At 35.8% G+C, this 26,534-nt stretch overlaps 1 protein-coding gene and 1 non-coding gene across 2 annotated transcripts; both read left to right on the top strand.

Annotated features, from left to right (window-relative positions):
• The first annotated feature begins 81 nt into the window (after nt 1–81).
• MPC2 (mitochondrial pyruvate carrier 2) lies at nt 82–26,287 on the top strand. The gene is made up of 5 exons (XM_036852871.1): nt 82–372; nt 15,374–15,414; nt 23,101–23,185; nt 23,563–23,674; nt 26,070–26,287. The coding sequence occupies exons 1-5, from the start codon at nt 264–266 to the stop codon at nt 26,104–26,106; spliced, it is 384 nt and encodes a 127-aa protein (XP_036708766.1). The 5' UTR covers nt 82–263; the 3' UTR covers nt 26,107–26,287.
• LOC118887553 lies at nt 3,367–3,473 on the top strand. Its single transcript, XR_005018038.1, has one exon. It is a non-coding gene; the product is annotated as a U6 spliceosomal RNA (small nuclear RNA).
• Nucleotides 26,288–26,534: the final 247 nt, after the last annotated feature.

The raw sequence follows: 26,534 nt of genomic DNA, 5'->3' as shown, positions 1-26,534 counted from the left end.
TTCCATGACTCCTCCTCCCTCTAGGCAGTCGGAGGCCAGGAGGCGGGCTTGGGGCGGGCCTTCGCAGAGTCTCCGCCCCCACAATCTTCTCTAGGCGCGGGCCTCCGGGCGGTTCATAGGGGAGCAGGCTGAGCTGCCTTGGGAGAGAGGAGGGCGCGAGGCGTTGAGACAGGGGAAAGTGACGAGCTGCCCTTCATTGCCAGCCAGGGAGGAGCACGCGGCCGCTGCCCTACCCAGCTGCCCACGATCACTCGTCCGCAGAAATGTCAGCCGCCGGCGCCCGGGGCCTGCGGGCCTCCTACCACCGGGTCCTTGATAAAGTGGAGCTTCTGCTGCCTGAGAAACTGAGGCCGTTGTACAACCACCCAGCAGGTAATGAACCCAGAGTGGCTCCCACCGAGACCTTCCCTCCCTGTCCCTTCCCTCCCTTTAGAGGCCCACTGACAACTCTGCCGCTGGAGGCATCACCCACAGCCCCAACCCCCTTCCCTCAAGTGAATCCGTGTACTTTCCTATGCTCCCTGCTTTTCATGTTTTCTTTTCCAGCATCTCTCATAAACTCGTTATTTTCAAGTCTGCGCCCTTTGCGACCTTTGTCGCACCCCTTCCCTTAGGCACAACTCAGACCCGGACCGAGCCTCTGGGTTTGATCCTTCTCCATTTCTGCGGCCAAGAAAGGGTCTGGGCCACCAGGAAACCTCATTCTTTCCTCTTTCCCTCCATGAGTAGTGGTATATTGACCCACGCGGAGAAGAGCTGTCTTTCCGCCCCGGAGGGTTTGGAGTAAAGGTCATACTTCCTTCAGCTCCAGCTGACAGGCCTGCAGATGTGTTAGCCGGTTTCTGAGTCAGTGTCATTCCTTGCCGCATAGGTCTAGTTTGTTTAAGTCTATCCTTATTTATGAAATTACTACTGAACAAGCTCTCCCTGGACCTTTTTGTGTGGACAGACCTGGTTTTAAATTTTGCTCTGCTGCTTACTATCGATGTGACCTTGGGCGAAATCCTAGATCTTAGTTTCTGTAAAATGTGATCGATGTGAGAGTTAAAGATAACGTATGTGTTTGATTCTTCACAAATGCTCAGTAAATGTTAGCTCTCTCTTTAACCTATTGGAAAACAATGTTCTTGTGGTTGAAAAAAATAATTCTATAAGAAACTGGAAGATCCCAATTCCTCCAACTCTCTATCTCCCCACATATCTGACTATGAAGCAGCTCTTGGGAGTCTGAGATGGTTACTAAATCTAATTTCCAGTTTGATAATGGAGTGAACTGTGTCTTGGAATTATACTTTAGTATAATATTACTTATTGCAGTAGTTTACCCCTTATCAAATTGATCTTTAAGGAGAGGTTTTTACTGATGAAGAAGCTTATTTAGTTTATTTGCCTTTTTGTTCTTTTAACACACAATTTTTGGAATTATGCTGTGTTTTGTGGCAGAGATTTTCAGGAGGGAGAATTGGGCAATGCTTCTGTAATAATCTGGGCTTCAGACTCAACTGAATTCTGTGTAGTCAACCCTGACCCTCTTAAGCTATGTGTTTGGGTTGTAGGATAAAGACAGGATAGAGGAGGAGCAATTTTAAACTACTTTAAAACAGAATTGGAGGGTAGTTTTATAGTGATCTTTTCCAAGGCCTTGGCCTTAACCACCTATAATGATTCTTTATAATACTTTATTCGACTTTTATATTGAAAAGGAATTATCTTTCATTTGAGATTGGTTAGTAGATTGTGCATTTTATCTGGGTACTCCTGGACTAGTTCAGTTATTGTAACCCTTTTTTTTCAGTGTAATGGAAGGAGCATAGGCTTTGAAGCCAGACTGACCTGGATTTGAATCTTGGCTGTGTGACCTTGACCCCAACCTTTAGTTCCAATCTATGAAATGGGGATAATAATTATCACCATTTAAGGATTGTTGTGAAAGTTAAGTGATGTATTGTCTGTAAAACATGTAACAGTGTTTGCACGTAGACTCTCAACAAGTGTTAGTGTTAGTTCCCTCTTATTAAGCTTTTCACCAATATGCAGAGTAAGAATACCTATCACTGCAAAATTATTTGTGATTAAAATGTTGTAGGGTAGGCACACCATTGTAGAAATGAAGAAACATGAAAAATATAACTGTTGATTGATTCATAAGTACTCAATAAAATCTGAGGAAACACTGATTATTGTTCCAAGAGTTATCAGAGTGAATATTCAAGGTTTTTGTGTACTATTTTGCGTAATAGTATGTTATGGAATCATTATATTAAACATTAGAGTAGATTCACATACTGGAGGTTTTTACAGTAATATGCAAGGCTAAATTTTTGAGATTTCATTGTATCATTGACAAGTACGTCGAGACAGTTTACAAGAATATGTCTTTATATAAATATATATTAGAGTAGAATATTGCATTATATATAGAGTTAGACCTGTGGCCTTCATCATCCATTTTTCTACATATTGTCTCTGGCACAGAATAATCTACTTCTGTAGAGCAAGAATAGTGTTCTGTATACATAGAGAATCCTAAAGAAGCTACCAGAAAACTACTAGAGCTAATCAATGAATTCGGTAAAGTAACAGTATACAAAATTAATGCACAGAAATCTCTTGCATTCCTGTACACTAATGATGAAAAATCTGAAAGAGAAATTAAGGAAACACTCCCATTTACCATTGCAACAAAAAGAATAAAATACCTAGGAATAAACCTACAGAAGGAGACAAAAAACCTGTATGCAGAAAACTGTAAGACACTGATGACAGAAATTAAAGACAATACAAACAGATGGAGATATACCATGTTCTTGGATTGGAAGAATCAACATTGTGAAAATGACTATACTACCCAAAGCAGTCTACAGATTCAATGCAATCCTTATCAAACTACCAATGGCATTTTCCACAGAACTAGAAAAAATATTTCACAGTTTGTATGGAAACACAAAAGACCCCGAATAGCCAAAGCAATCTTGAGAAAGAAAAATGGAGCTGGAGGAATCAGGCTCCCTGACTTCAGACTGTACTACAAAGCTACAGTAATCAAGACAGTATGGTACTGGCACAAAAACAGAAATACAGATCAATGGAACAGGATAAAAAGCCCAGAGATAAACCCACGCACATATGGTCACCTTATCTTTGATAAAGGAGGCAAGAATATACAGTGGAGAAACGACAGCCTCTTCAATAAGTGGTGCTGGGAAAACTGGACAGCTACATGTAAAAGAATGAAATTAGAACACTCCCTAACACCATACACAAAAATAAACTCAAAATGGATTAAAGACCTAAATGTAAGGCCAGACACTACAAAACTCTTAGAGGAAAACATAGGCAGAACACTCTATGATATAAATCACAGCAGTGCTCGCTTCGGCAGCACATATACTAATATTGGAACAATACAGAGAAGATGAGCATGGCCCCTGCGCAAGGATGACATGCAAATTCGTGAAGCGTTCCATATTTTTAAAGCAATTATACTCCAATAAAGATGTTTATAAAAATAATAATAAATAAATAAATCACAGCAAGATCCTTTTTGACCCACCTCCTAGAGAAATGGAAATAAAAACAAAAATAAACAAATGGGACCTAATGAAACTTAAAAGCTTTTGCATGGCAAAGGAAGACATAAACAAGACGAAAAGACAGCCCTCAGAATGGGAGAAAATATTTGCAAATGAAGCAACTAACCAAGGATTAATCTCTAAAATATACAAGCAGCTCATGCAGCTCAATATCAAAAAAACAAACAACCCCATCAAAAAATGGGCAGAAGACCTAAATAGACATTTCTCCAAAGAAGTTATACAGATTGCCAACAAACACATGAAAGGATGCTCAACATCACTAACCATTAGAGAAATGCAAATCAAAACTACAATGAGATATCACCCCACACCGGTCAAAATGGCCATCATCAAAAAATCTACAAACAGTAAATGGTGGAGAGCATATGGAGAAAAGGGAACCCTCTTGCACTGTTGGTGGGAATGTAAATTGATACAGCCACTATGGAGAACAGTATGGAGGTTCCTTAAAAAACTAAAAATAGAACTACCATATGACCCAGCAATCCCACTACTGGGCATATACCCTGAGAAAACCATAATTCAAAAAGAGACATGTACCACAATGTTCATTGCAGCACTATTTACAACAGCCAGGACATGGAAGCAATGTAAATGTCCATTGACAGATGAATGGATAAAGAAGATGTGGCACCTATATACAATGGAATATTACTCAGCCATAAAAAGAAACGAAATTGAGTTATTTGTAGTGAGGTGGATGGACCTAGAGTCCGTCATGTAGAGTGAAGTAAGTCAGAAAGAGAAAAACAAATACTGTATGCTAACACATATATATGGAAGCTAAAACAAAAAAAAATTGGTCCTGACGAACCTAGGGGCAGGACAAGAATAAAGATGCAGATGTGAGGACACGGGGAGGGGGAAGGGTAAGCTGGGATGAAGTGAGAGAGTACCATTGACATATATACACTACCAAATGTAAAATAGATAGCTAGTGGGAAGCAGCAGCATAGCACAGGGAGATCAGCTTGGTGCTTTGTGACCACCTAGAGGGGTGGGATAGGGAGGGTGGGAGGGAGACACAAGAGGGAGGGGATATGGGGATATATGTATACGTATAGCTGATTCACTATGTTATACAGCAGAAACTAACACAACATTGTAAAGCAATTATACTCCAATAAAGATGTTAAAAAAAAAACAGAAAAAAAAAGAGTTCTAACCAAATGTGTGTCCTAGCAAGTTCAATTCTCATAAGATATGTCACTCCCCCCACCATCTCCTGACTATAAAAGTATGTGACTCCACACTAACCAGCTGCATAGCTACGCTCTAGATATTTGTTCAAAGAAATAACCTTGAAGTCATGCTGCCCAGTGTTTACTTAAAAGCTTAGTTGGGAAAAAAAAATTTATTAGCGGAGTGTCATTCCTTTGTACTTATGAACTCCAAAATGGGGTGAATCATCCCAAAGCATGAACAAAATGAAACATTGGAATGTAGGAAGAAAACAATAGGACTTCTATTAATACTTACTATTACCTTATCTTTTTAAAGTTTCCATTTTGTATATGTTTTACAATATAAAAATAAATTAGTACACATATATATGTATGTGTAAATAGTCCCTTTATTACGATGGTTAGACTTAAGATTTTTCAACTTTACAAGATGGTTCAAAAGTAATACAAATTCAGTAGAAACTGTACTTTGAATTTTGAATTTTGATCTTTTCCTGGGCTAGTGATACGTGGTACGATGCTCTCATGATGCTGGGCGGCAGCAACGAGCCACAACTCACAGTCAGTCATGCGGTAAACAATCAGTACGTCCATTCTGCACCCATGTAGCCATTCTGTTTTTCAGTACAGTAGTCAATAAATTACAGGAGATATTCAACAATTTATTATAAAATAGGCTTTCTGTTAGATGATTTTGCCCAACTGTAAGCTAACGTAAGTGTCCTGAGCATGTTAAAGGTAGGCTAGGCTAAGCTATGATACTTCAGTAAGTTAGGTGTATTAAATAAATTTTCAATTTATGATATTTTCAACCTTCAATGGATTTATTGGGAAGTAACCCTATCATAAATCAAGGAAAATCTGTACACAACTAAAGTCTATGGAGTCTATATGTATTAATTTATATATATGTATATATATGGACTGTATATAGGGGGTGTATGCTCAAAAATTTTTTTTTTTAACTGATGAGGCAATGTGTTCAAAAGAAGTTAGGAGACCTCAGCTCTAAAGAGTCCAAAGAGTCTCTAAAGAGTTATATCTCGGGAATTCTCTGGAGGTCCAGTGGTTAAGACTTGGTGCTTTCACTGCCATGGCCCAGGTTCAATCCCTGGTTGGGGAACTAAGATCCCACAAGCTGTGTGGTGCAGCAAAAAAAAAAAAGAGTCACATCTCAATAGAACTGGGGGAAAAAATAGAATTAAATAAGAAATAAATAATAAACATAAATAAATAAAAACTATCCTTCAATTAAGTCAGCCCAGAAAATAGCTATCTGAGCCATATCATTTTTGCTTACCATAGCTTTGCTTATATTGAATTACATTTTGGCTTAAGTAGAAGAACTGTTGAAAAAATACTTCTATGAAACGTGTTGCAGTGTTTAATTTGCTGTTGCTGAGAATATTCTGTACATTGCATGGCGTTCTCTCTGGGAAGGTTCATGGGAAAAGTTACTTTAAGGTCTTCATAACAGGAATATTTTCATTTTTCCTAGGTAAGAGAATTGGTTTTTCCTTTTTATCTTACAGACCTAGAGAATATTTTTTAAAATAAAAACATACTAAATGAACCATTATTAGCAGTGTTCATAAGGGAATATCTTTATCAAAAAAATTCAAAATTAAATGCTAAGGGAATTGATGTTATACTAGATAGTTTAATACAACTTAGTTCAGAGAATATATTGTTTTATTTTATGTAAATAAAGCCAAATGGGGATCAAATAAATAACCAGTGTAGAAACCCACACAGTTATGTATTAACATGGTTATTTAGCGTCTCTGTTAGAACAATTTATTTTCTTCCTACAGAAATTATCTGAAGAATTTTAATGCCAGTCTAGGATAGACATCTAGATATCTATATCATATTAAATATATCTGTATTACATACCATGTATTATACATCTCTCTATATAAATATATTCTTAAACATATTGTTAATATATATTATGTTTAAATATATACACTAAATATGTAAATATACATATATTATTTTTTACAGTAATAACCTCTGTTACCTTAAAATTAAGGAATGAGAACCAAAATGGAAAGTTGGGATTTCAAATACAATTGTAAGATATTGATGAAAAATAGAATATCTTTAAACTAGTTAGCTCCAAGAAAGTTGAATTATTTAATATTTTTTGAGGGCCTGCTGTATATTAGATACTGTTTTGGCATTTGAGATATTTTAGTGAATAAAATTAAAATCCCTGGCCACAGAGATTTTGTATTCTCAGAAGAGATCATAAAAGTAATACAATCCTTGTTGTAGTTGTTAGTTTGACACTTAACATAACTTTTGCCCACTAACCTGATTTTAAACTAATTTTAAGAAATTAAGACTGTTCATGCCTCATCTAATTTGATTCATTAGATGTACTAAAGGAGAAGCAAGCCCTAAGAGAAGCTATAAATAGTTTGTTATATACACTCTGCTATATATAAAATAGATAACCAACAAGGACCTACTGTATAGCACAGGGAACTATACTCAATATTTTGTAATAATCTGTAAGCGAAAAGAATCTGAAAAAGAATATATATATATATTCAGTTTTATATATATATATATATATATAAAAATATATATATATAAAACTGAATCATTTTGCTGTACACCTGAAACTGACACAACATTGTAAATCAACTGTACTTCAGTTTAAAAAAAATAGTCTGTCATTTCCAAGTCATGTAATAATATTAATTTTGTCTATGAGAGAGTGTGAAGTACATTTAAAGTGTGGTATGGCATAGCAGAAAGAGTACTAGGATCAAAGAGGCCTGTATTCTGGTCCTTGCTCTATCTGGAGCTATCTGAATATGAGACAAATTACTTAACTTTTAAGTGCCTTTTCTTTTTCATGTATAAAAGTAGAAGAATTTGGATTTTCTTTAAGTTTCTTTCCAGCCGTAATAGTCTACAATTTGGTATTTCTGCTAGGGCTTTTCTTAGTTTCAGAGGCTTCAAGAAACTCAGATTTCATCAGGGAAGACTATATAATTATTGTTAGATTAGGTTTTAGGGATCTAAGGTTTTATCCTTGTTGTGCTATGTATTTTATATAAGTAATTTTACCTCTCTGGGCCTCAATTACCTGGTTTATAAAATGAATGCCTGAACTAGATGATTTCAACAGTCTTTCTAAATCTAGAAGTCATTGATTCTTTGTTACTGAAGAAATGTATAAATTTAAAATGTATCAACCCTAAAATGCATATTGGCTATCATAGCTAGTCACTTCACCTGTTATTTTTCTTTGGCATTGTCACCAAAGCCTGTTTTCAATCAACATTTTAAAAATCATTATACACCTATGACGTTCTGGGTGCTATTTGAGTGAGCTCTTTCCAAGGCCTTCCACGAGATATAAAGATTGCTTGGCTCTAAAATGGTAGCCCCGTCATGTTCTCGGTATGAAATCAGAACTAGTTTTAGTACAAATAAAAATGAGTAATCTTTGACTGTCAATATCTGTGTGAATTTGTAAGTAGCTGGCTACATGATAGCAAACAGATGGGCTTGCTTAATACAAGGAACGTTAGAGGAAAGTTGAGGGATGTTGAAAGCAGTAAACCATAGAGAAATGGTATGAAAGGGGTTCGGTGGAGTAGTGGACGGCATTCAGTAAGAACTTTATTCTCAATATTGGGAGCACCTCAATTCAATATTTGTATATGTGTACGTTTGCATGGGTGTAAAAGTTACTTATTCTGTTCCAAGAAGGAAGTCTTTCCCTAGGAAGAGAATCATACATACAATAAATGACATACTTTCTGGGTAGAATTTATAAAGTATTTCATTAGCAGTCATTCCTCTCAGGTAAGGAAATTAGGAAGTAAAATTATGTCATTGTTTTATTAATAGGTTCATCAAAGTTCATCAAGGCAACTAGATTTGTTAATTTGTTTGAAAATGTAGGTCTCTTATGTCTCTTACATATTTGGTTGTGATATTCCCTTGCAGAATTTTTCAAATTCTTCCGTGAAAGTTTGAACTTTAGAAAACATCAGTTTCACTTTAAAAATCAGAAAAACATATAACAACACAAAAGAAAATGACCATTATATTATTCTTCGTATTTTTTGTTATGCTTGAAAATAGTTCATAGTTTTACAGTCAATCCTTGTTGCTCATCTATTTTATGTATAGTAATTTGTATCTGTTAATCCCATAGTCCTAATTTGTCCCTCCCCGCCTTCCTCTCCCCTTTTGTAACCATATGTTTGTTTTGCTGTATAGTTCATAGTTTTAAATAGTCAGCATTTGAGGCCTTTTCCAACTTCCAAGAGTGGACTTATAAGAAACAAGATGAAAATGTGTTAATTGTTAGTTAATTCTTTGTCTAAAGGAATGTATATTTATATCTGATGGGGACACACTTCCCTCATCTTGGACTTCAAGTTAAATTTCTTAAGAGCTGCTTTTTCAATATTCAAATATATTTTCAAATATTCAATATATTTTCAGCAATTCAAAATTTCTGCCTAATCAAGTTTTTTCATTCATCATAATGAATGTTAGCTAGATACTCTATTTATACTTATGCTTATCTTGATTTTAAGGTGTTATAATCACTTCAGGTATCATGATTATTTAATGACTTCATTTTTTTAATGCTCTCCAGTGAGAATAGCTATGTCATTGTAGAACATAAACCTATTTTTCCCAGGTCTAGAAAGACAATGTGACATTATATTCTCACTATTTATGTGATACCTGTTTCCAAATATGTTTTTGTCAAAACTTTTTGTTTTAGGTAAATAACAAGGACCTACTGTACAGCACAGGAAACTATGTTCAATACCTTGTAATAACCTGAAAATGGAAAAGAATCTGAAAAAGAATATAGTTATATATGTATAACTGAATCACTTTTCTGTACACCTGAAACTAACACATTATAAATCAACTATACTTAAATAAACAAGTTTTTTTAAACTTTACATTTTAAATGTCAAAATCAGTTGGGATGTTTCCTCATTACCATTTCCATTATTGACTGATTGCTGTTTTCAAGAAGATAGCCTCTGTTCCTGAATTCATACACATCTATATTTATTTGACTTCTTTACTTTTAAGGTGGAAAATGATTAGCTAAGATAAAATGGAAGGGTGAACTAAAATAAGTTTTCTTTAAAATTTTTTGTTAACCTATTATATGGTCACGGGTATTGCTAGCTATTTTTTCCTTTTTTTAACAATGAAGGAAACACTGCTTGTTTGCACTTACAGATCTCCAACCCTAATTATTTGTGTCAGGTGTCATCATCCTCTGATATTTCAGAAAAATTAGAAATTTAGAATGTCTTATTAATATATATTTGCTACTGATGTTTTTAAATTCAGTGCTTACCAGTTGTTAAACTAATTTAGGCTTTGTTTTATAGTTTAAAATCATGCACTAAATAAAATATTTAAACTTCTCTTTGGCCCACATTCTAGCAACCATAATTTCATGTTCGAAGTTTTTGTTTGGTTCAGTTGTGTGGGAGAAGGGCAGTTTTTATTTTAAAATTATCACCTAGCTCAGGGCAGTTGAGTAAATTAGTTACCAGGCAAACCTACTGAAAAGCTTGACTGTTCTTTAACCCTGAAGGGTCAACCACTTCAGCTCGTAAAGAAACCAGAACCTTAGAGGCATTGCTCAGGAAACAGTTTTTGGGGTGGCAGAAGAGGAAGCATCAGTTTTGAAATAGGAAGAGAGGATTCTGTTGGGGAACCCAAAGCCAGAGACGAAAACAATGTATTGGCTTACCCTTGAGTGATGAAGCCAAGCTTCATGCAGGGATAAGAAATAAACTTGGTAATTGATACTGCATATGACCCTGAGACTTTGTATATGACAAAGAAAAATAAACCAGGTGTGATGATAGGAATCTCAGAAACTCAAACTAAATAAAATAACCAGAGTTTGAAAAGATTGACTTATAGGATTAGTGCATTATGGCATCAGGCTCATGGGAAGAGTTTTCAGGAGCCAAAAAGGGAAGTATCATGGTCTAAGAGTAGAGTAACTAGTGAGTGAAAGTCTAGTACCAGTTCCCTGATGTAAAGGGAACCTGATGTCCCTGAAATCCCAACCTTGAGGATGAAGCGGTATCAAGGCAAATCTAGGTCAAACCTAAAATTTGAGTATCTTTGATTAGCATCTCTCCTCGATATGGTTAATCCAATTCAATTCTGTTCAAAAATATTATTTGTCAAGAAAAACTAAGAAACAGGCTTTGACTTCTAGACCTTGCCTAATTAAAGTGACAGATGCGTAAATAGATCAGTTTAATTGTTAAGTGCAGTAAACTAGAAGAATAGACAGGCTGCTCTGGGAGTTCAGAGAAGGAGCATTTAATCTAACCTGGAGATGTTAAAGAAGGCTTCCTTGAGGAGATGAAACCTTCAATGAGTTTTTGAAGGATATTAGGAGTTAGCCAGATGAAGACAAGGCCAAACAAGGGGACTAGTAGCTTGTGCTTAGGCCCTTTAAAGCCAGCACTGTGTTTTATTTACCAGTGCATCCGCAGTGCGTACGACACTGTAAAGCATGCAGTAATTATTATGGGTGAACGAATGAGTGGTCTTCTCTGCAACAAATTAAACCTACAGCTATGACTGGATCTTAACTTAGCTATGTGCTTTTTCTTTTTTTTTACCTCCGTGCTTTTTCAATTTCACTATCTTTTGTTCCTAAATAATAGGTTTAAGTCAATTTTATCTTTTAAATGTTATTTATGTGTATGTGAACAGAAACATTCCTTGATTATTAATGACAGTGAATGCTCACCCACTGGGGAGAAACTGGATAAATCCATCTTTACCTGCTGGTGCTATTTGAGAAATATTACTGGGAGTAGATGAAGAGAAATAAATGTGTTACATTTGGGTGATGATGCCATTTTAGATGTGATTTTTGTGATCCTTAAAAACAAATTATTTATTCTTACAAAGTAAAGTGGAATATTAAGGCAGAAATAATACAATTAGATTTATAATTATATAATTAGAATATAAATTATAATTAGATTTTTTAAATTTCAAATTTGCTTAAAATCACTGTTGTCTTATGTGAAATTGATTAATTTTTGTGTTAAGAAAAAAATGTCTTTTGTTGATCCAGTGTGTTGAGAGCATACATACCATATTAATTTGTATTGGATTTAGCTTTTAAATTACCATGGACAAAGTCTGTTTCTCTCCTGTCACTGTATCCCCTGGAAGGTTAAAAGAGACATATAATTTGGAAGAGTTACAAGTGGGCACAGTTATGTTATGTGGTTAAAGAGCACAAGTTTAAGAGTTAGAAGACTTAGGTTCTAGTTACAATTCTGGGCTTACTAGCCACATGACTTGAGTAGGTTATGGAACTTCTCTGAGCCTTATTGGTAAAATGAAGGATTTAGATTAGATGATCTCTGAGTTTCCTTCCAGCTCTGAAACATCATGCTTCTCAAATTCTAGGTTATCTAAGAAACCATAGTCATTTTCAATACTGTCAACATTTATTGAACATTTTGCACGAGGCAGATGAGTACCAGGATAACTAAAACAAGGTCCCTGCTATTAAGGAGCTTACAAATCTAGGCTTTCCGCTTTCTCATGTGCCCTTTAAAGTTAGGTTCATTAATTTTTTACTAGAATATATAGAATTTTTATAAGAACTTTTACTAGAATACATGTGGTGACATGTCATTTATAATAATAAAAATTAATAGAATTAGTGAATATATAAATATCTGGGACTTCCCTGGTGGCACAGTGGTTGAGAATCCGCCTGCCATGCAGGGGACCTGGGTTTGATCCCTGGTCAAGGAAGCTCCCACATGCCGCAGAGCAACTAAGCCCGTGCACCACAACTACTGAGCCTGCGCTCTAGAGCCCGCGCGCCTCAACTACTGAGCCCACAAGCCGCAACTACTGAAGCCCACGTGCTCTAGGGCCCACGTGCCACAACTACCGAGCCCGCGTGCTGCAACTACTAAAGCCCGCGCGCCTAGAGCTGGTGCTCCGCAACAAGAGAAGTCACTGCAGTGAGAAGCCCACGCACTGCAATGAGAAGCCCACGCACCGCAATGAAGAGTAGCCCCCCCGGCTCGCTGCAACTAGAGAAAGCTTGTGCGCAGCAACGAAGACCCACTGCAGACAAAAACTAATAAAAAATATCTACTGTGGCTCGTATCACAAAAATTACATAATTTGTCATTTCCTCAACTTGAAGATTATCCTTAAGTGAAATAACATTAAATTCCATGTTCAAGGCGAAACGTTAGGAATGGTTTCCGAAACCATCTCCATTATACTTTAGCTAATTTTAATAGTTCACAAAAATACAAATAATTGACAAGGAGATCAAAACAACTTGTATGAAAGATTGATAGTGTGGTGACTCTCTAAATTTTATCTTAAATACAAAGTATGCAGAAAGCATAGTAAAAATTATTAGAAACAGATTGATAAACCTTTGAGTTTTTGAAATGTGGTGATGGCTATTAAAAGACATATTGAACAATGGAGAAAAGACAGTCTCTTCAATAAGTGATGCTGGGAAAACTGGACAGCTACATGTAAAAGAATGAAATTAGAATACTCCCTAACACCATACACAAAAATAAACTCAAAATGGATTAGAGACCTAAATATAAGACTGGACACTATAAAACTCTTAGAGGAAAACATAGGAAGAACACTCTTTGACATAAATCACAGCAAGATCTTTTTTGATCCACCTCCTAGAGTAACGGAAATAAAAACAAAAATAAACAAATGGGACCTAATGAAACTTCAAAGCTTTTGCACAGCAAAGGAAACCATAAACAAGACGAAAAGACAACCCTCAGAATGGGAGAAAATATTTGCAAATGAATCAACGGACAAAGGATTAATCTCCAAAATATATAAACAGCTCATTCAGCTCAATATCAAAGAAACAAACACCCCAATCCAAAAATGGGCAGAAGACCTAAATAGACATTTCTCCAAAGAAGACATACAGATGGCCACGAAGCACATGAAAAGATGCTCAACATCACTAATTATTAGAGAAATGCAAATCAAAACTACAATGAGGTATCACCTCACTCCTGTTAGAATGGGCATCATCAGAAAATCTACAAACAACAAATGCTGGAGAGGGTGTGGAGAAAAGGGAACCCTCTTGCACTGTTGGTGGGAATGTAAATTGATACAGCCACTATGGAGAACAGTATGGAGGTTCCTTAAAAAACTAAAAATAGAATTACCATATGACCCAGCAATCCCACTACTGGGCATATACCCAGAGAAAACCGTAATTCAAAAAGACCCATGCACCCGAATGTTCATTGCAGCACTATTTACAATAGCCAGGTCATGGAAGCAACCTAAATGCCCATCAACAGACGAATGGATAAAGAAGTTGTGGTACATATATACAATGGAATATTACTCAGCCATAAAAAGGAACGAAATTGAGTCATTTGTTGAGACATGGATGGATCTAGAGACTGTCATACAGAGTGAAGTAAGTCAGAAAGAGAAAAACAAATATCGTATATTAATGCATGTATGCGGAACCTAGAAAAATGGTACAGATGAGCCAGTTTGCAGGGCAGAAGTTGAGACACAAATGTAGAGAATGGTCATATGGACACCAAGGGGGGAAAACTGCGGTGAGGTGGGGATGGTGGTGTGCTGGATTGGGCAATTGGGATTGACATGTATACACTGATGTGTATGAAACTGATGCCTAATAAGAACCTGCAGTATAAAAAAACAAACAAAACAACTAATACTAAACTTTCATTGGGTTATTTGTATGGAAATATGTTAATATAAATGTTTCAGACATTACATGAAATTTCTAAAAATCTTATATGTTCTGGTATAATGTTATAAGTAATAATCCTAGTTATTACTTTAAAATGTATATCTCAGAAATAACTAATTTTCTTGTCAACTGCATTATTATGAACTTTCATCAAATCTTTAACCGTGGTCATTTTTAAGTCTTTTGTCATTTACAGACAGTTCTGGGTGTACTCTGATGATTTTGCAAATATGTTCCTATAAAAGGGTTTCATCTTCAAGAAATTCATGGAAAAGACTCTGACAAGTACAGGTTTCTGGTAACTGACTGTACTGCTGAACTGAATGAATAAGCATTTTCAGAACTCTAATGAAAAACTGATGAACTCATAAAAGTGCTAACAAAAGATCAAGATGAAAAAAAAATTAATTACATGGGACTGAGTGAACTGATGAGGATGAGTATAATTTTTGTGACTTTCTGTCTGAATTTAAAAAAAAAAAAAAATCCCACAAGGACTCAGAGGCAAAGAATATACAAATCAATTTTCACTGCAAAGTAAAGGAGCTGTTACAGTGGAGGATTACTGGACTGAATGTCAATATTATGACATAGTATGAGTGTGTTTCATGTTTGGTAATTGCAATCATTGTTGCTTTTGTTGTGGTCATCCATGTACAATGCTTGGTGTCAGTCTATTTATGTCTTGTAAAAATAAAATACAGTGTGTGTGTGTGTGAATAAAAAAAAAAAAAAGACATATTGAAAATAGTTGGTCTATTGCTAAATTTTTCATTTTTTTTTTTCAGGTCCCAAAACAGTATTTTTCTGGGCTCCAATTATGAAATGGGTAAGTCTTGAATTTTTGCAGAAGCTACTGAAAAAGATATTCTTTAAAGGAGCTTATTAATTTGAAGTAACTTTTCTGAAGGATGTACTTTTAAATGTTCATGGTATGTCTTGAAGTAATTTTATACAAATACTCTCAGATGTATCATTTTTACTGCATAAAGCATACTACCTACTTTAGTTTTTCTGAACTCCTTAGATAGGTAAGAGCCCTTTGGGGAACGTATTGTTATCAAAAAGCTTATAATTATGGGCCCTAGGAACATGAAACTTCATTCTAAAATTTTGTGACTATGTAAAACATTAAATTAGTTAGAACACCCCCAAATTAACTTTTGTTATTAATTTAGTATGAGAACTTCAGATACTAACACTAAAATAGAGGCAAGGAAAGTTATTCTCAAAAAGTAGAAGAATTTATCCAAGGGTATATATATTAACATTTGGGAAATGATAGAATATGGGACTTCTGACTCCAAGACCAATGCTCTTACACTATGCCAGAGTTTCCATTCCTAAAGCTCTCATTTAGCTGAAAAGAAATAATTGCGATGGCTGTTAATAACAAATCATTGACTTTATGTTGGAAGGGCCAGTTTTGGCTTAATGCAGTGCTTCTCGAAGTGTCATCCCTGGACCTGCAGCATTGGCGTCACCCAGGAATACGTTAGACATGCACATTTTCAGGCCACATCACAGATTTACTAAATCTGAAACTATAGGGATGGAGCCCAGTAATTTGTGTCTTAAGAAGCCCTCCAGGTGATTCTGATGACTTCTAAAGTTTGAAAACTACTGGTCTGCAGGCTTTTTTTTTAACTGTAATAAAATACACATAAAATTATCATTTTAACCATTTTTTTCGTGTTGAGTACATTCACATCAGTGTGCAACCAATCTCTAGGACTCTTTTTATCTTGCAGAACTAAAACTCTGAACCCATTAAACAATAGCTCATTTGCCTCTTCCCTAGCCCCTGGAAACCACCATTCTACTTTCTATTTGTGAATTTGTCTACTCTAGGTACCTTGTATAAGTGAAATCCTACAGTATTTGTCTTTTTGTGCCTGGCATATTTCACTCAGCAGAATGTCCTGAAGGTTCACCTATGTTGTAGTATGTGTCAGAATTTCCTTCCTTTTTAAGTCTGAATATTTCACTGTATGTATATGTCACATTTTGTTTATTCAGTCATCTGTTAATGGACACTTGGGTTGCTTCACCTTTTGGCTAGTGTGAATAATGCCGTTATGAACAATGGTGTACAATATCTGTTCCAGACCTGCTTTCAGTTCTTTTGAGTATATACCTACATGTGGAATTGCTGAATCATATGGTAATTCAGTATATTCAGAACTGCTGTACCATATTCCATAGCGGGTGCACTATTTTACACTTCCACCAGCAATTCACGGGGGTTGCAATCAATTTCTCCATATCCCTGCCAACACTTTTTACTTTTGTTGTTGCTGTTGTTTTATAATAGCCATTCTAATGGGTGTGAAGTGGTGTCTCATTGTGGTTTTGATGTGCATTTACCTAATATGATTAGTTATGCTGAGCATCTTTTCATGTGCTTATTGACCATTTTTACATTTTCTTTGGAAAAGTATCTATTTAAACCCTTTGCCCAAGTTTTAATAAAGTTGTTTTTTGTTTGGGTTGTAGGCTATTTTAATTCTCTTAAATGTACTGTTTTAAATTGTTAGAACAATTTGGAAACTCAGCTGTAAATCTAAGTAGTTGAGAATGTTAGAACTGGAATTACCTGTCCCTCAATTGTATGGCCTTAGGCAAGTTCAGTCTCCGCCCTTTTGTCTCATCTATAAAACAAGATTAGAGTAAATTAGTGGTTGGGAGCTATATTTTACAGAGAACTAGGGAGCAGTTCTCTTTTTAGATTTATAAGTTGAGAAAAGCTTCCATCAGTTTAAAAAAGAAGTTTCAATATATCATCTTTAATGATTCTTCTCATACTCTAAGCATTTAAAAGAGTGATATTAAAAAAAATACTAAGAAATGTATATTACTATTTCCTTTCTCTTCGCTCCCTACCAACGCTTAAAATTATACCTGCAAAGTGGAATTAATTGCTGAAATATTGTTTCTAGCACCAAAATTTAAAAAGTAAGGACGAGGGCTTCCCTGGTGGCGCAGTGGTTGAGAATCTGCCTGCCAATGCAGGGGACACGGGTTCGGGCCCTGGTCTGGGAAGATCCCGCATATCGCGGAGCAACTAGGCCCGTGAGCCACAATTGCTGAGCCTGCGCGTCTGGAGCCTGTGCTCCGCAACAAGAGAGGCCGCGATAGTGAGAGACCCGCGCACCGCGATGAAGAGTGGCCCCCACTTGCTGCAACTAGAGAAAGCCCTCGCACAGAAAGACCCAACACGGCCATAAATAAATAAATAAATAAAGTAATTAATTAATTAAAAATTTTTTTAAAAAGTAAGAACAATAAAATAGATAACTCATACGGACCTACTGTATAGCAAAAGGAACTCTACTTAATACCCTGTAATGACCTATATGGGAAAATAATCTAAAAAAGAGTGGATATATGTATATGTATAACTGATTAACTTTGCTGTACAGCAGAAACTAATACAGCATTGTAAATCAACTATAGTCCAATAAAAATTAATTTAAAAAAATAAATTAATAAAAAATAAGAATGACTTAATGTATTTACAATAAATTGGGGGTGCCCCTGACCCCAAATTTACCATAGTTTAGAAGTTCATTGATTTTTACCAAAAGCTTTGATGTTTCTTTGATCTGGTCCATCAGTGTTTTGAAACATTGACAGTATTATATACTCATAAGTGCTTTCTCGACTGTCTCCTTTAAAAATATCTATTTTAAGTTCATGTTGACATCATACATAGTCTCCTGATGACAGCATAGTAATGGAAATTTCTGTGTTTTGTTCTCGGGTGGGGAAACTTTTTCTGATATTTAGTTTATGCTTTCCTTTCCCAGAGCATTTGATAATAATTAATCTATGGTAACCTATACATGACATGTAGCAGTTGCTGCTGCAAGCCACCTAAGTTCTACATTAAAATTTTAGACTATACTTCTTTAGAGATTTAACTGTGGTCGAATCCTTCTTAGCCACTTTAGTTGAAGCCAAATAATTAATTATAAAGGTCAAAGTGGATAATTCTAAAAAGCAATACTACATACCCTTAAATATTTTATTTTAACTTAACAACTATAAATACATATTCATTTATCAATCATTTACTGTAAGGCCAAAGCTTTGATTTGTATATGGATCCACTGGTTTTGAGTTCCACATCATCTGTCTTAGATGAATTATACCATAGTGCATCCTACATGATTTCAGTTTAGTTTTCTTTAAAGCAGAGCAAGTTTATACACACTTTCATGATAACAGAAACCTGCTAGATTTTTGTCTCCCCACCATCTTTTAAAATTTATTTTATTTTATTTATTTTTGGCTGCATTTGGTCTTTGTTGCTTTGCGCAGGCTTTCTCTAGTTGCCGCGAGGAGGGGCTGCTCTTCCTTACCATGCGCGGGCTTCTCATTGCAGTGGCTTCTCTTGTTGCGGAGCACAGGCTCTAGGCGCATGGGCTTCAGTAGTTGTGGCTCGCGGGCTTAGTTGCTCTGTGGCATGTGGGATCTTCCCAGACCAGGGCTCGAACCCATGTCCCCTGCATTGGCAGGCAGATTCTTAACCACTGCACCACCAGGGAAGCCCCTCACCCCCCATCTTTTTATATCTGTCTTGTTCACACCAAATTTGACAGCAAGTTTAACTTGCCTTTATTCAATCTTTCCAAAACAGTCACTTCAGTTTTCATAGAAATAACAACCCTCTTTCTGTGTTTCACCTGTTTACCTAGTTCATTAAACTAGGTAAATTACAGTAACAACTAAAACTGGTATAAACAGGTTTGAAGACAAACACAGTGACTTGATAAATATATAACTCAACTGGTGAGAGCAAAAATGCATGAGTGCAATACAGAATAAATAGCCCCTAGCCATGAGTATTCAGCCATGGGCATCATTAGCTTGTTTACAGAAGGAATGGATATCATTGGCTAATCTGGGAAAACTATTATGTGGAGGTCAGTTGAGGGAGCTTTTTTCCTTTTTGTTCATAGTCTTTTTGTGCAGACTGGGTTTATATATATATATATATATATATATTTTTTTTTTTTTTTTTTTTTTTTTTTTTTGGCCGCTCTGCACGGCATGTGGGATCTTAGTTCTCCAACCAGAGATCAAACCCAGGCCCCCTCCAGTGGAAGTGCAGAGTCCTAACCGCCAGGGAATTCCCAACTGGGTTATATTTAACTCTTGAACAGTATGCCATTTTGTGTGGCTAATTTTTCTCTTTTCTGTTCTCCTTAGGAATAAGTCAAACTATATTTCAAGATTACCTCTGCAGATTTTTAATGTCTAGCTACTTGCTTTTCCAGCTGGAACTACTTATATAGGCTAATTCGCATTTTAAAATCTTGAGAACTTTGTTATCCCTAAGCATTTTGGAATTGGAATATTCTATAGTGGTATTTCATTTTTAGCCCTCCTCTAGAAGTGTCATATGACTTTTTTTTTACTAAAGGAGAAAATATTGGAAGGAAGGAAGGAAAGGAGGAAGAAAGGAAGGAAAAAATGTTTTACACTATCTGATGAGTATTTACTCCACCCAGTGGAGATAACCAGGTGCCAGAAAGAATCACACACATTTGAAAACCAGTTTTTAATTGATGGAAACAGAGAACTAACTTGATTCTACTAGATGCCAAACTCTCTGTATTGGGTTATTTAATACATTATCTAATATTTAATCTTCACCAGAAAAAAGGTGTAAAGGTACTGAGGTTCAAAGAACTAGAACTGTTGTGAGTGACAGAGTCAGGATTTGAACCCTCAGTTCTGATTTGACTTCAAAGCCTAGGCTCTTAAACACTTACAGGACCCCCTTTAAAAGTCACTGTGGATCTTTCTATAATTGGTACTTTCTCCCCATGTTAGGGAGTATTTTACATAATCTTGTGATATACTCCACACACTCTCCGACTCTACAGTTCTATTATTTGAATAAAGTTCATAACAAAGAAGAATAGGAACACAGACCTTCTGCCCCTGAGGCTAGAAATACAGGAAAAGGTACAGAGACTAATATTCCCTTATCTCTGCTTCTCTAAAGATGTAAGCTACTATTTGTTGTTGATAATAATAATATTTTCCAGGCACTATGGTAAATATTTTTGAAGCATATTATCTCATTTAATCATATATCTCTTTTGCAAGGGAAGCTATTCATATTCTCATTTTATACATGAGGAATTTAAGACAATGTGTTATGTAACTTGACCAAAGTCACCCAGCTAGTAAATGGCAGAGATTAGATTCACAGTAAGATTTTATAAGGTAATTTACATGAGGTTAGAGTGGTATAGAAGTAGAGAGGGTTTTTTTTTTTTTTTTTTTTTTGGCTGCATTTGTCTTAGTTGCGGCACTCGGGATCTTCGTTGAGGCACGCGGGATCTTTCTTTGCGTCACAGGCTCTTCACTGCGCCTTCACGGCATGGGGGCTTCTCTCTAGTTGTGGTGTGCAGGCTCCAGGGTGCATGGGCTCAGTAGTTGTGGCACGCAGGCTCTCTAGTTGAGGCGCGCAGGCTCAGTAGTTATGGTGCGCGGGCTTAGTTGCCCCGTGGCATGTGGGATCTTAGTTCTCCAACCAGGGATCGAAGCCGGGTCCCCTGCATTGGAAGGCGGATTCTTTACCACTGGACCACCAATCCCCTAGAAAGGGATTTTTTTTTTTTTTTTTTTTTTTTAGAAATGCGGGAAAGGAAACTAATATAGTATTATAAATCAACTATACTTTAATTTAAAAAGAAGAAGGCTAAAGAGGCATAACATCCAAATGCAATGTATTATCCTGACCTAACTACTCTGGACAAGAAAAATAATGTTTTAAAAGACATCTGGGGGCAGTTGTCAAAATTTAACTATGCACTGTGTATTAGACAACAGTGTCTTATCCATGTTAAATTTTGTGATTAGATTGTGGGTATATAAGAGAATGGGAAAGTAGTCTTGTTCTTAGCAAATGTACACTAAAATACTAGGGAGTCAAAGGGCATGATGTCTACAACTTCTTTGTAAATGGGTCAGAAAAAATATATATACATATAAAGAGAGAGGATAATAAAGCAAATATTTCAAAAAAAAAAAGAGAGAGAGAAAGAAATGTGGGAGAGGGGCCTCAAGACCTCTGTGGGAGAGCACAATTACTAACATGTCCTAGAAAAATAAAATGTATACTCTGAGCATAAACAAAATCATGGCTGCTACCTTCCTCCAAAAGACAATGCTAGACTATAGCCTATAGTCATCATAGATCTATTACAGTGTAGTAATACGTGGACTGAGTAGAATAATGCTAGAAATCAGTCCCTTTCTTCCCCTCTACAACGGCAGTATTCCACCCTGCCAAAGTGGAACAGATATGCAACGGAGAAAATGTACATTGGGACCTGGAAGAAGAATGTAAGAGTGATGATTAGGAACCATTTGGGAAAAAAATCATGGGACTATGGGTGAAAATTAACAAGAAAAGTAGTATTGGTCATGATTTACCTCTACTTATACTTCAGTATTTAACTATTTGCCCCTTTTTTAAGCCAGAATCATTGCTTCCTTGATCTACTGACTTTATTAAATCAAAACCATTTGGATTTGGTTTAAATTTGTAAAAATTCACAAGTATGCATATGTTCTATTTAGGAGAAAAAAACCCTGGGCTGATTTATATTTTTCATGTAAGAGCATCTTTTAGAAACTCAAAAAAACCTGAAAATGAATTTCTTAAAACCATATTTTCTAATGACATATTTAGGATTTGATTTTAAAATTGCAGAAAGGGAGAAGGAGAGGTGATGTAAGTATGGCAGAATGTCAATAATTGTTGACTGGGTGATGGGTATGTAGGGGTTCTTTGTACTAGTCTCTCATTTTACATTGGTGTGAATTTTTCATCAATAAAAATCATTCTGTTATGTATTCTAATCTCTGCAATAGAGTAGCATAACTAATATTCTAGTGAAGACTCATTACTAAACTTTCTGAGTGTTGCTGATGGTAGGGTATGATTCTATAAAAAACAGTGTTAAAAACATACCAGAGAAGAAATGACCAGGTATAATTTGACATTAAAGAAAAATTATCTAACCAAGAAACTAAAATTATAGCAGAGTTTTTCTGATACTTCCACTTTTAAAAAAGAATAACGTTGCAAAAAATATGAAAGGAGGAATTTATACAAATAGCTTTTAGGCATCTTCCACACCAGTGGTTTCCAACATGCATAAAGAATATATAAATTCTTATGTGAAAGAAGTATCATTTGTAGAACAAAAATACAAATATACTTATAGAAAAAATATATACACACACTACTGATTTTCAAATATATGAAGCTGTTTAATGTGATTAACAAAATACAACTTAATTCAAAAAGCATTTCTGAATTCATTGTAACTTTTTGTCGTGATACATTTTTTCTTAATGCATGGATACTAAAATCATAGCTACAGTCTGAAAATCTCGGAAATAGTTTGTGTTTTAGTTAAAATTGAGAACCATTACTACATACTCATGATGCTTTTTTTCTTTCTTATGTGTTAATGTGTATTTCTAGGGGTTGGTGTGTGCTGGATTGGCTGACATGGCCAGACCTGCAGAAAAACTCAGCACAGCCCAATCTGCTGTTTTGATGGCTACAGGTAAATTAAATGAATATCTTCCATACAGGATGTTCAGTAATTTTGTTTATATCAATGTACTTAACTGTTTCATGTTTGAAATACATATATACACACTCACACAGAAAGAAATTAACAGTGTTATCTCTAGGAAGTTGTTAGACTATAGCCAAAGAAGGCAGAGGAGGGTTATAAAAATTTCCCTTTGATGTAAGAACTGAGTGTTTTGTGTAATGATGAATTATGGCAACTTCATTAATGTCTCAAATTATAGCATTTCTTTGTCCTACTTTGTGTTGTCATAGTCTTATTTATAATTATTTTACTCTAATATTAAATGTTCAGATAAGATTGCAGCAGTACCTATGCTTTTTTAAAAAAAATTTTTATTTCAACAGGGTTTATTTGGTCAAGATACTCACTTGTAATTATTCCCAAAAACTGGAGTCTGTTTGCTGTTAATTTCTTTGTCGGGACAGCAGGAGCCTCTCAGCTCTTTCGTATTTGGAGGTAAGCTTACCACAGGTGTAAAAAAAAATCTGCCTCAGAAGCCATCCGGCTAGCAATACTTTTTTTTTTAAGATTCATATATAATGCTCAGACAGGATGTGCCTGAAGCAGACATTAAACATTTCTAGAAAGCCTGGGGGTTTGAATTAAAAGTGTTAGGCAGTATGTTACCTAGGTTTCAAATCTGTGTGTTACCTAGATGTACAGCCCTTTGATAGAGTCTCTTTTATTAAGATAACATATATAATTTAGGATATGTTAGGTAATTTTCTGCATGAACTTTTTATCACTTACTTTCAATTATATATAATAAAGTGAGACTTAAATGTATAGTTATATAGTATTGGAAATGATGTTTAAAGTGAGGCTGCTAGTTTCATTGGAAAGTATGTATTCTGTGAGCACTGGAAATTTTTAAAATTCAGTGATTAATATTATTTGTCAGTGACTGGTTACCACTCTGCAGTGAGCTTAGATGAAGGCTCTGGCTTTATTTGAACCATAGAACCTTCCTAAATTACAAAACAATGTTATGAATAACAGCTTTCTTTAACTAAAAAAATTGAATGATTTCAGTAAAGAAATAGAAAACATCGAGCTATATAATTTACCTTCCTTTCAGAAGGCATTCTGTTCTGCAGAGTATAGTACATTTTAATTTCATTCATCTGTACTATCCCTAGCTTTACTAGTAGCTTAATTCTGTAACCTTTTTTATAATATTCTAGCACAGAACGCATAGATGAATAAATAAACTCACTCATTCTACACAATGCCTGACAGCCATTTTTAGGGCTTACTTATATCGATATAAACTTCAATTAGTACAGAGATTTTATTCACAGAGTACTTTTCTCATGCACCATCTCATTTTGACCTTATATTAACTCATGGTAGTAGAACTATGAGAACACTAAGTGCCACATTCAGAAATATTATTTCTAATATAAGAAATTCAGGTTTAGGGCTTCCCTGGTGACGCAGTGGTTGAGAATCTGCCTGCCAGTGCAGGGGACACGGGTTCGAGCCCTGGTCTGGGAAGATCCCACATGCTGCGGAGCGACTGGGCCCGTGAGCCACAATTGCTGAGCCTGCGCGTCTGGAGCCTGTGCTCCGCAACAAGAGAGGCCATGATAGTGAGAGGCCCACGCACCGCAATGAAGAGTGGCCCCCACTTGCCGAAACTAGAGAAAGCCCTCGCACAGAAACGAAGACCCAACACAGTCATAAATAAATAAATAAATAAATAAATAAATAAATAAAGCAAATAATTAAAAAAGAAAAAGAAATTTAGGTTTAGTTTGACAAAAGGATTTTTGGCCTTTCGGTTACAATAGCAGATTAGATTTAGTTAGAAATATAAATGTTGGACTCTATGGAGGACTTAGGAAAATACTGTTGAATATTTGAAATCAGGACCTTTTGAGAAATCTAGGAGATATGGTGGGCTTCATGGAATAAGTTCCTTCTTGTGCTTATTCAGTTTTCCACTTTATTTTCAGCTGAGAAGAATAGGAAATGAAGCCCAGGGTGATGTAAAAGAGAAAGACTCTGTAGCTTTGTGGTTAATTCTTCTTTGAATTAATGAGAATTGAAGAAATTGTCCTTAGTTTCAATAAACTTTAAGTATTACAACCTCCTAACCCAGTAGCCTGCCTGCATCACAGAATTATATTTTATTTTTAGTGATTAGACAGGCCCATTCCCAATTGATTTTATTCTCAGGAAACATGCTTTGTGAGTATAAAATTAAAAGTTCTAGGGGCTTCCCTGGTGGCGCAGTGGTTGAGAATCTGCCTGCCAAAGCAGAGAACACGGGTTCGAGCCCTGGTCTGGGAAGATCCCACATGCCGCGGAGCAACTGGGCCGGTGAGCCACAATTGCTGAGCCTGCGCGTCTGGAGTCTGTGCTCCGCAGCCAGAGAGGCCGCGATAGTGAGAGGCCCACGCACCGCAATGAAGAGTGGCCCCCGCTCGCCGCAACTAGAGAAAGCCCTCGCACAGAAACGAAGACCCAACACAGCCATAAATAAATAAAATTAAAAGTTCTAGATGACCACGTTTTGGTAAACTTTATACATATATTCACATGTTTGTCATACTCTTGTATAGTTCCAGAATGAAAATATCTTACATTAAAATAATATTTTTGTATAGGGAACTATATGTCAGTTAAGACGTTTTGACAGTTGGAAACCAGATTCAAATAAAGTCCTTGGATTAGTCTCCCATCTGCCTGTTTCTTCCTATAAGCCTCTGGGAAGATTGTATTTACAACTGTATAGCCTCTTGACTAGTGAGAAAGAAGAGATGGAATATGCTTCCCATTCCCTTCTTATTATAAATATATCATCTATTGTGATCCATGATTTTTTTTCTTTCTGTTTTCTTTATAGATATAACCAAGGACTAAAAGCTAAAGCAAACAAGTAAGAGTTCTTGATCACCCTAACAACCCAGATGTGGACATAACCACCGGGACCTAGTTTGATTTATTTTTCAGTTGTCAGTGAGGTGACGCTAGCTGTGCTAACGTTTGTAAGGCATAAAATCTAACTGTAACTGGGAGGTAGTACTTGATTCAACAGAAAAATAAAGCAAACTTTTAATAATATTGTCTCTTTACATATTACTTAAGGAATTTATCTATGGCTATTAGTAACATTTTTTTTTACTATTTGTCCGTAATAAATCATACTGCTCATACATACCGCTGGCCTCCTTCTGTTCTAGTCAACCAAAGTGTGTGTGTATAAGAGCACACATATTCCAGTGAGTCAAAAGACAGTCGGAAGGTTCAATAATCTGTGTACAGTGAAGGATGATGAAGTAGCTAAAAGTGAAAGGAAATAGAGCTAAAG

This window comes from Balaenoptera musculus, chromosome 1 (assembly GCF_009873245.2).
Source record: "Balaenoptera musculus isolate JJ_BM4_2016_0621 chromosome 1, mBalMus1.pri.v3, whole genome shotgun sequence".
NCBI lineage: Eukaryota > Metazoa > Chordata > Mammalia > Artiodactyla > Balaenopteridae > Balaenoptera > Balaenoptera musculus.
This window is presented reverse-complemented; position numbering and strand designations above follow the sequence as displayed.